The following is an 11678-nucleotide window of genomic DNA, read 5'->3' as shown; positions in this document are numbered from 1 at the left end:
AAGGCGTTCGCATTCAGCGTGGACGGCACTCCAAAGGCTGTCCCTTGACATTCCATGGAGGGGCTTAGATGCGAGAGCCGCTTTCATTTGGCCCCGAATATTTTCAATAATATTGAAGTCCGGTGACTGGGGTGGCCACCCTAAAACGGTGATGTTCAGCTGGCGCAGTACGGCTTCAACTTTCTTTGAAGTGTGCACAGGTGACCGGTCCTGTTAGAATACAGGACCAGCCTCGGAGAACTGCACCTCTTCAAGTTTGGGATGCGCCAACATGGTAAAATTTGGCAGTACTTGTTCGCTGTGAACTTTCCGTCTATTCTCACAAGAGGCCCGAGACCCTCTTTCGTGATCATGCCCCACACACTTACAGTTGCCCTTCCGCTTTTCGCAACTCTTTGTAAGTACTTTGTCTGGTACCTGCATCAAAAAAAAAAAAAAAAAAGAAAGAAAACGTTTGGGTGTTTAGACTATCGATTGGGAACGCATAGGATGTAAGGAAACTGACAGATAGCTAAAGCCGTTACGATCTTGTTCAAGCTATGTTTGAACTTGCAGTGTTTGAAATGCCTTTACAATTAATCGCTCCTTCATTAGTTGTCATTATGTTATGCTTCTAAACGATTTCAGCGCACGTTATCAATCCCCAGGTGGTGTAAATTAATCCGGAGCCCTCCACTACGGCGCGCCTCATGCCGGAGCCTAGAGATGCATGCATGCAAACGGAATCACACACCTACTTACCTAAACGTACTTACAATACGAAATCGGAAGGCCATGTTGTAAACACATTTCGTTCTTACAAAAAGCACATTTGCAAACACACCACAATTCTCGTGTAGCTTACCGGGTGTTGTTAGGGTGCCAAATACAGGCTTGTTGATCGCACGTTGTACTGAACGTGCACTCCTCTGTTAAGACGACTTGCTTCCAGTTCTCAGTTCCTTGCGCATGCTGTCGAGAAAACTGCAGCCATTTTTATGTTTTGGGTGCGAAGAAGAGGCTTCTGGGCTGCAATTCTGCTCTTGAGACCCGCTTCCCGTAGGCGTCGCTTGACCGTTGTCATCGATGCTCTCAAGCCATGGGTCTTTTTGATTAATTTTCCTGAGCAGAAAAGCCTGGCTTCACGGCTGCCGACGCAACAATGCAAAAATCCTCTTCGTCCATCGTAGCTCGAGACCTCGGCTTCCGCGGAGCATCCTTGATTCGCCAACAAGATTTAAATGCTCTTGCAATCCTCTTAACTGTCTTGAGCCATCTTCCTGTTGCTTCGGAAATTTCTCGCTGCAACAAATCCTTGAAATAAAGCTTGACGATTTCCCATCGCTCATCCTCAGGAACTCTAGCCATGCGCGAAGGTATTGCTTCAACAATATGCAAGGCTAGTAACACTTGCAGCGCCCCTTTTAAACTCGTACCAAACAAGGTTTTATCAAAAGTTGGCGTCACTTTGGTCGCCTGAATGCGCTGTTTGACATTTGAAACAAAAAAGACAAACACTGTTAACCCTTTCAGACCCAAATTAATTCTGTTCATTGTAAAAAGTTGGTCTTTACAATTTGAGATGTGCATGATCGTGGTAGTTAAAAAAAATTTAAAAATCTGTGCTCACACTTTTCAATCAAAACTTAATAAATGATTCCAATTGGAATCAGTGGGACTTGGTGGACTTGAAATGCATCGTTTCAAGCAATACGTGAAAAGTCTATTTTAGATGAAATTCTTTGAAGCAATTCTTTTCTTTGTTGAGGCAGAGGTGTGTGCCACACTTCTTGCACCGAAACCGGGAGTAAGAGCACATTCTTTATTTTTTATAGTTTGCGCAATGACTTCTTTTTCATCGGACGAATCAATGTCACCTCGAGGGATCAACACAAGCCTCGCGACTTCTTTCTTTTTTCAATAAAACTCGCATGTGCTGATTGTCGGCATCTGTTCTGAAAGAAATTGTTTCCGTATTGCGGAGAAATTTCCCCCCAAAAAGTTTATCTACACGGCATAAGCTCATATCAACAGCATAAAATCACAAAAAGCTGAGCAAGGCTCCACCAATAATGCAGGCTCCTGACGCGATAATGATCCATCAGGTAACACGCGCCCAAAACATGGCCAAGTACAGCATGGAAACGCCGTTTGGGCGCGAACAAACGCGATTTAGTCAGTGAGGTAACGTCAATCGAAAATGTATCGCGTCAGTAGTCGGAGCCGCTACGTCCCAATGATTCCATTTGGAATCATCAAGATTCGCAAAGTTCTCCGCTACCCGCAAATACTTTTCGCCGAATAAATTTACTGCGAAGGGATAGCATAGCACCTAATAGTCCAAATCGAAATGTTCGAGACAAAAATAAAATAATTGTCGTACCTCTGTACGGTGAAAAGAAGAGGGGATCTCAGCTAATGGCAGGAACAGTGCAAGCGATTCTTTTATTTTTTCGTTCAGAGGTGACAGAACTTCCTTGAGTCTACCAGCTTGCCAGCATATGTAGAGAAAGGGCTAAATATGAGTTGTAGCATAAGAACAACCTTTTTCTTTTAACCTGGGGTTGCCCACTGAGCTACAAAATTGATGATTCCATTTGGAATCACTGGGCCTTAAAGGGTTAAGCTTATGCCACGTGCTCTATCTTCTTTTGTAACCAAGTGAGATTTCAGCAGTAAACTTAATTTTATTCTATTGAAAGACTCATCTAGTCGCGCTTGCACACTCGTACAATGCCTTTTGGTACAGAAATTGATTGCCATAGCGATTCAGATACGCGCATCGAGACTATGATGACAGAAAGACCCGATAACTGTGAGATGAACTCCACGAAAACGAAGGTCCAAAACTCGAAGCCGGATACTGGGTGCAGCATGAACTGCGCGCCCAGATACCCCAGTTCAAATACTTTTTTTCGAGCACCATGGCTACAGTCTTTTGTACTAGAGCGCGTGCGGCGAAATGGGAGGAACCGTAGCAGACGACGCGCAGCGCCTCTGGCGCTGATTGCACTTGTGCCGCAATACCTTGCGCGGCGCCCGCTTGGTTGTCCGAGGAGCACGGCCACGCGCGGCCACGCGCGCCGCGTTACCTCGAAGAGTGGCCACGCCTGTACAAGTTTGTGGGTGAGGGAGAATGGGTAGCATAGTTCTCGAAGCCAAATGCCAATGAAACTGTTACTCCCTGTACTATGTTCCACAGCTGAAATTCCAAATTAAATTTGTGTCCTTTTCTGTTAAGGCCAAGGAAGCACTTGTATTGTTGTATATTTCATATCACATTTTTTTCCTAACTATGAATTGGTATCACCTGTAATTAGACAATTCCTGAAAACTCAAGGGGAAGAATTATGCAAACAAAAAAGTGACGTGTTACACTAGCACTAATCAGTGAGCTTTGTTTCATGGAATGTGTATGCTTCACGTTTGCATTTTTCTATTACAGGGTGAGCAGCCCAGAGGGCCTGACAGTTGATGAACTTCTGCATTTCTTTGAGGAAGTAACCGGGAAAAGCTTGAGCATCAAATAATATGGCTTTTCAATCGAAGCACTTGTTGTTTTCCTTGCCATGAAGTTCAACTTTACATTCGACTCTCTGGGCGGAGGTGCGTATAAGCTTTGTTTACCAGTTGAGTATGTTATTTTCATTTCAGGTAAAAAAGAATGCATAAAATTGGACCTTCACTGTGAGTACCTCTCTGTATGTGCTACATGGTTTGAACAGTGGCATCAAAGAGCATTGCCTTTTCAAGTAAAGAGTTTTCCACTTTCGCATTTTTTGAGTACCCCTTCATAATTGCTCTGCACTTGCTCTATATGAAGGCTGTCTGCTGTCTTGACTCTTCCAAAGAAATTAGGGTGGCTGCAGTCTGACTGTACACACATGTGAGCTTCCGATGCGCCTGCAAGCTCTGCCATGACTTCCTCAAGTTGCTCTTTGAAGTTTATCAGGTATATTCTCATGACAGTATATAATATACATGAAAACTACATGTACCGAGAAAACGTTTGGCGCAGGTAAGAGCAACAGTGCCCTATGAAAGTATTTGCTGCTGTGAGTACTCAAGTATAGTATGAGGACGAGATCAAAAACCCAGAAATTGCAAAGCAACGCAGGAATGGCAAAGCCATTAAGCTTTATCTGTGAGACCAATTTATGCCACTGTCAGACCTAGGAGCATATTCTAATGTGCTTGAATATTGTAGCTCATGCCGAATGTGAGAATATACATTCTTACTATGTCCTACCCCAGTAGCGCACCCAGGATCTCTGCCAGGGGGGGGTTGACAGTTTGCCAATACCATCTAAACCACACAAATTTCGATTTCTTCACGGGAAAATGTCAAAAAAAATGCACTTTTTGCGAGTGTGCAGACGATTGCGCGTTTTACATCTTAGTTGCAGCACTCAAATGCGTAAGAAAAGGGGTTAAACAAAAGGGGGGGGGGTTAAGTCGGCCTCAGGGGGGGGGGGGGGGTTACAACCCCCGAATCCCCCCCCGTCGGTGCGCCACTGTCCTACCCTATATGTACAGCTAATGGGAGACAAGCATGAACTAATGGTTAGTTGAAAGCCATTAAGCTTTATCTGGGAGACCAATTTATGCCACTGTCAGACCTAGGAGCATATTCTAATGGGCTTGAATATTGTAGCTCATGCCGAATGTGAGAATATAAATTCTTACTATGCCCTACCCTATATGTACAGCCGATGGGAGACAAGAATGAACTAATGGTTAGTTGAAAAGTATGCGTGTCTGAGTAGGTGTGGAACTACCACCCCCATAGGCATTGACAATCATTGGTCTGCATGTACTGAACAAGCTGTACTGATGTAACAAGTGAGTTTTGGGATGGTGGTCTGCTCATGCATGACTACAATTCTAGTCTATTACCAATTTTGAATTGTAGCCGCATACAAAAACCTAAACATTGGATCATATATCAACCGGGCCGGGGCCATATGCTATGGAAATGCTGCGTGTAGCTCGGTACCAACCATAGGTTTACTTGTTCAGTACAGTGTAGACCGCTTATAACGTAAGTCGCCGGAGTCGCGAATATCTGCACTATAAGCCGTACCGCACTACAACCGAAACAACGATTTTCAAGCACTGCACGTATGCAAAACATGTAGACCAAGCATGTAGACATGCTTTGTACTATCGCGCGCACATCGCAATTACGTTTTCGTCAGTGAGCTGGCGAAAATATAATCGCGATGTAGCCAGGGCTCTTCAAGCTCGACAGCTTTGCACCGAGTCAAAACGAAACAACTGTTTGCACAACCGCTGCGGAAAAAAAATGTCACAGTTTCGCCCTAAGGGCGAAGCAATGGATGCGATAGCAATACAGCAATGTCATACGAAGTAAGGTGAGCGGCTTTGGTAGCAATATGAATTGTAGTAAACATGAGCTGATTAAGTAAGCAGGTGTGCTGCGGCGTAAGTAGACCGACTTGAAGAGAGACTCGATGACCACGAGGAGGCGCGTGTGAAACGGTGGTGTTGATGAGAAGCGCTTCCCGTGGACAGCGCGTGCGAAGGGACACACCTGTAGCGCTGCACTGCCGACCCGGGCAGCATTGCATGTGTAGCGTGCGTTGGAAAATGTGGCCCGACTATTAGACAGTTTTAGTTTAGCGTTAGCGTAATAGCGGGGTTACGGGAAATAGCGTTACCGTTCCGCAAACGAACTTTGCAGAAAGAGAGTTTTAGTATAGCGTGATAGCGTAGTTTACGTGCGGGACGCTATTCCATTACGCTTTGAATTTCGCATACATAGGGCACCTAAGATATGTTTGTGTGCGTCCGGAAAGTGCGAGAGGCAGCGCAATGGAAGCCAGGAGCGCGTTGTATTTTTACTTGCCATGGCCGCCGAACTGCAGCAAAACAGACAAGCAGTACAAGCTGTCTACCATAGCCTCCAAAATCCTCCAATCTCAGAGGCCATATGCCGTCGTCGCGCCTATCTCCCGACTTTAGCGACAGATGGCGCTCGGATCTCAGAAAAAAATTTCTCTCGTTAGGCTTAGGCGCGTTCGAAACGAGAAGCGATCTCGAAAATTCCTCAAGATTAGCCATAACACTCTCTCGGCGAAGCGACATGAGACTAAGCAAAAGCCGTTTACGCAGTCATTTGCTACGAACGAAGTGAATTCTACAAAAACAACACCAAATTCAGTTCGAAGCGGGCGGCCGGGACCGCCGCCATGTTTTACGTACACTACGTAAACACGCTAATACGGTAACGTTAACTCTGAGAAATAGCGTGCACACGGTAAACGGTATGGGTCGGTTAGCGTTCTGCGCATGCGCACTTCGATCCCGCTATTCCGGTACGCCCGCTATTCCGGTAACCACGCTAAACTAAAACTGTCTATTACTAACTGATAGAACAAGCGTGGTGTGAGCGCGCACAAACAAACATGAATAGATCACACTGAATGACTGCAGACAACGACTGTCAAAACGCTGGCAGCAAGCGCATATATACGCCGCAGCAGCGGGCGAAGGTACGTGCGGTCTATCGCTTCAACGGAAACTGAGCGGCGAATGCACGGCGCATAAAGGTCAGAGCCGTGTGGAGATAAGAGACGGTGCGGACGAGCGACGAGCGCGGTTGTTGGCAGCGTAGAAGTGCGCCCCCCCCCCCTCCCGCGCTCCCTCCGGCGCTGGCTTCCCGCTTCCTTGCTTGCGCGTGGGTGATTGAGTGCGTTCGCTCTCCGTGATAGCGCGCGTTCCCGCACGCTTCCGCTCGGGCATACGGCGCGCGGCGAAGATTTTATCTATAGGGAACCTCACGGCGACGGCGACGGCAGAAATCCGGTAGAAGTGTCCATACAATTGATATCGCAATAAAACCGTGACCGCTATCGACACGATTATGAACGGTGACTTTGCGGTGCTGAAGGCATGTGCCTGACGCACGCACCGAGTCTGGACGAATTAACTACCATTCGCGGCAACAACTGCAGTCGAAACCGCGGTCGCTATCTATGCGATCATTGATGGCGACTACGCAGTTTTCTAGGCACGCGGCCGACGCGCGTACCGAGTAAAAACGAAACTACTGCGGAGAAAACCGCAGCCGCTATCGACGCGATCATGGATGACGACTAAGCAGTTACGAAAGCCCGCGGCCAACGCGGTGTTGTACGCGGTGGTAAACGCAAGAATTCAGGCTTTAAAGACACAAATAGGCTCGAAGCATTCCGGCGTTGCTGTCATTTTCACGTACGATTTCAACTGATGGCTGTGGCGATGCGGGCTCCGCCGCTTCGTTTTGGTTGGACGCTAGCGCCGTTCTTGCTCTTTTTCGTCGCACAGTTGCGGCGCTCCTCACTCACCGAGCTCCAAAAGTAGTCCGGATTAACCGATGTGCGGCCAAATAAGTCCGAATTAACGAGAGTTTGATTGCATTGCATAATGCATACGCCGGCCGGCAGCACGCATCTTGTTGAGAAGCGTGCTCGCTGCCGCCCTTTTCGGCGCTATTTTCCCGCGGAAGCCACATTATAACCGGTATTTCGTCTCACGCGGCTGCAATGTAAGCGGTATGCATATACATGGAGTGCTATGGGAAAATTAACGGGAGTCTGAAAAGTCCGTACTATATCCGGTCCTGCACTATAAGCAGTTACGTTATAAGTTGTCTATACTGTATACAGTACATATTGAAATCGAATATTGTGAGACATTGCTGTTCAATTTGTGTTCATATACTTAGATTCACACACTCCTAAAGCTAATGTAGTGTCTATTTTTAGTATCTTTTGGACTGATAATTTCCTGCAATCCTGATAGACCAGTTTCGAGATTATTTCAACTGAGACCAGCAAATTAAAATAAGCATGTACCACATATACACGATTATAACCTGGCCTTAGTTTTAACACGTGCTTCGATTCTCATACTTCAAGAAATGGTAAATGCAATGCCCTTGATATTCCATCACTAGTTTTTCATGGTAAGAGAGAGAGAATAGTGGCAATCTGTCCTTACTTGGTAAAATAATTTATTGTATTCGAGCTACAGTAGACTGGGTTTCACTCTTCACTACTGGATCACTATTGGATGTATTGGCACCGAAGGCACATGTATGACATCTCGGATACCACATTTATTAAATGGCTTGCAGCCTAATGAATTTTCGGAGCAGGCACCAAGCTACCGGAACTTCTGCAGCTAAGGTTCCCTTCTAAGCACAGTCAAATTTCATGTTGACCTTGACGATGTTGGAATTTCGAGCTGCTCGTAGGAGCCGCAGCCACCCTTTGAGTCAATCAGAGATATAAAAGATGGCAGATTCAACACTATAGTGTAGTATTTTACAGTGTCTAGAATATTGTACCCCCAGAGCATTGTGTTGATTGTATTGGATTACAGGAATTTTTAATGTCAATGGTGAATATCTTGTCACTATTGTAGTTTTGCTTGCATACTCTAACAAAACTGGTGGTATAAATTGGTAAATAAGGAATGTTGAGCAGTGGATATTTGTACACATAAAGATCCATTTATAGCCCTGTAATGTTCACTACCAATAAATGTTCAATCCACACTGTGCTTGATAAGGTAGCCACACGTCGTGATCCTTTATCCAACCTTTGGATGTTAATTGCTGCAATTGCAAAGACCATTTTCTGTTTGAGATGTGTGCCATGCACACAATGTACCAATTGCATGCAACAGCATGAAGTGATTGATGCCCGAAAAGTCGAGAACTCCTCTACAATGAACGCCTCAACAACGAAATGACCTGTATAACAAATGATTGATTAGGTCCCGGCCAAATTCCTATCTTCCCTACATATTGTGAACACCTCTTGAACAAAGACCACTACAACAAATTTGCCTGTACAACAAAGAAATATAGATGTGCTCCCGGCGGCTGATTTGTTGCTTTACAATAAATGACACGTAGCAATGCCGCCACTACCCTTCGCACACGTCACTAGGGTGTGCTCAGCGCTAGCGCTAATGGCAGCACTTGACGAACGTGCTGATGCCAGAAGTACGTATCTGCTGCAGAATTATTAGAATATTATCTGCTGCACTGTCAAAGGAATCGCTCAACTCGTATGCTGCTTGTTGTAGCGCATCAGTAGGTGCGACTGCTGACAAATACGTTGCAGTTGATGACAACGTGATGTTGTAATCATAACTGATGACCGATGACGTCTTCAAAGCCATCTCTAGGACGTAAAGGACGCGAACGTCGAAGAACTCAGCAATAATGAATACCGTGTAGACCGCTTATGACGTAAGTCGTGGGAGTTGTAAATATCCACGCTATATGTGGTACCGCGTTATAACCAAAGCATGCTTTTTTCGCCTTTTGCCTATATGCCAAATGGGCAACCCACCTTTGAAACACAGTTTATTACACATTTCACTCACACACACACATGCAACACAATCGCAACACAGCACAGAAACCAAGTTCTCCTGGCAAGTGCGGCATCAGCAGAAGAATGTTGTTATTTTCGTCTGGAGATTTTTTTAAACAGTGCTTCAAACAATTTCGTCTTCTACAAGGCTTAAGCACTGAAGCAGCACTTTTTCACTCAAAGTGTTCTTCGCACAGTACATCTTCACTTTGCTGAGGTATTCCAACAAGTCTTTGCACGGAACATCTGGGTCTGGCGTCGGGTCGACATTGTCGTCGCCGTCAGGCTCATCTTCGGTTGCAAGCTCCATGCTACCGCGCACTGCTGCAACGATCGCATCATCCATGCTCGCTTCCTCGCAGACCGGAAGCTCCGACTCACCGGCATCGACATATTCTTGGAAGGTGTCTGTGGCGGAAACAAACTTGCTTTCAACGAGGCCGGACCACACCTCGTCGGTGTAGTCCGGCCTTGCGGATCATAATCAGATCATGGTTTTGGCACGTAAAACCCCATAATTTTTTTTTTCGTTGTCGGTGTTGACCGTCTCATCGGCAACATTGTCGCTCTGCTCATTGGCTTCAAGAGCCTCTGCATTGTGCACGAAGCCTGCTTTGTTGAAGCACTTGCTTATTGTGGCTTTTAACTGCCACCACGAAGCTGCAACCATATCAATCACGCCCCTTAAATTCACTTTAAGAGGCTGTTGCTGCTGCATGCTCAGCAAAACATTTTTGCAGATGCAATTTTTGTAGAGCGTCCTTACAGTTGCGATGACACCCTGGTCGAACGGCTGACATTTTGCAGTCGTGCTGGCAGGCAGAAAGTTTAACTTGGCAGCAGTCAACTTTGGCTTGATGTTGCTAGCTGTGCACTTGTCGAGAAGGACCACGACCTGTCGCTTCTCTGCCACCATGTATTCATAGAACTTGCAAAGCCAGCTTGTGAACATGTCTTGCGTCATCCAGGCCTTTTTGTTGGATTTGTATGTCACTGGCAGGCACTCTCGCTTTTTAAAGCAACGTGGCCTCGCTGATTTTCCAATGACAAACAGGCGGTGCTTGTCGCTTCCATCCCTGTTAGTGTGTTGTTCTGCGCTCTTTTGAGGCCCTGCGGCCAGAGCAGGGTTCGCCTCTGAGCTGAAGAGTGCGGTTGGTCAGAAGGTTATACAATACGCCAGCTTCGTCGGCATTATATACGTCTCTGTCCGTATACGTGGACAGCATGGTTTCCAAATTTACGCGAAGCCAGACTTCGATGGACTCGTCGTCGACATCACCGCTTTCACTGCACACCACTTTGCAGCTGATGCCATGGTGATCCTTGAATCGCTGGATCCATCCATTAAGTGGGTTGAAGTCATCGTGGCCTAAAAGAGCACCAAGGAACTTGGCTTTTTGTTGCAGCATGGGGCCACTCACTGGTATGCTCCGAGCCCTAACTTCGCGGAACCATCTGAAGAGCGCTGAGTCCTTGTCTTCGTACTTCGACGTATCTATTCTCTTCCGTGACAGGGAAGACGAATCTTGCTGCAGTTGCTGCTGCAATTTGTCCTTGTTCTTGTGCAGTAGAACCTCGCTGTTACGTTCCCAGGTGCTGCGTTTTTCCGACTGTTACGTCATTTTCGGCCGGTCCCGGCACAGCTCCCACAGAACCCAGTGCATTGGTAACCCCGCTGTTGCGTCGCAACTGTCACGACACGATCCCGCATCATACGTTGCGAACTGCCACCGCTTGCCGACCCGAGCGGCTATTTTGACTTTTCCTGTCGCTTGGCTTGGTGGCTTGACACATTGGCCGCCCAAAGGGCCGGGGGCTTGACAACTATGACGTATTTTCGGATTCCGCCAGCAAAAGTATGACCTCTGAGATCCGTATTTGCTATCTAAAGATGGTGTCTATGACGCGTTGTGGCCCTAAGATTAGTTTTGGCGCATAGATGTTCCGTATAAAGTTCAAGGGCGATAACGCCGTTGCCGCGCGCCGTACACTGTATGTGCGAGTGAAAGCGTGCAATGGGAGTCGATGACCGAGTCTAAATCTCGCGCGCGCAAGAAAGAAAAGCAGAGAGAGAGCGCGCCTTCCGTTGCGCTCAAGGCACCAGCGAGGGTGTGAGGGGGAGGGAGGGATAGCGAGCGGTGTTGCACTCTAGCGCTGAGCCGTGCTCCCTCAAGGGCTGCAGAAGATAGCGCCAACCCAACCTTTCCCTTTCCCAACGAACCACTTAGTAGTATCAAATGCGTACTGCGCGGCGGGGCGCGGGCCGTATCTTGAAAGCCATCTGTATTGGGGGCAGAGTCACAGAAC

The 11678-nt window shown here is 46.8% G+C and overlaps 1 protein-coding gene across 1 annotated transcript in view; it reads left to right on the top strand.

The window, feature by feature from the left end:
- The first annotated feature begins 3476 nt into the window (after positions 1–3476).
- Positions 3477–11678, top strand: part of LOC125942081 (uncharacterized) — a 79077-nt gene continuing 70875 nt past the window's right edge. The window contains exon 1 of the mRNA XM_049660005.1: positions 3477–3585. Within this exon, the coding sequence (XP_049515962.1) occupies positions 3549–3585 (37 nt within the window). The 5' untranslated portion in view covers positions 3477–3548. The remainder of the gene's footprint in view (positions 3586–11678) is intronic.

Source organism: Dermacentor silvarum, chromosome 1, assembly GCF_013339745.2.
Source record: "Dermacentor silvarum isolate Dsil-2018 chromosome 1, BIME_Dsil_1.4, whole genome shotgun sequence".
NCBI classification, from domain to species: domain Eukaryota; kingdom Metazoa; phylum Arthropoda; class Arachnida; order Ixodida; family Ixodidae; genus Dermacentor; species Dermacentor silvarum.
This window is presented reverse-complemented; position numbering and strand designations above follow the sequence as displayed.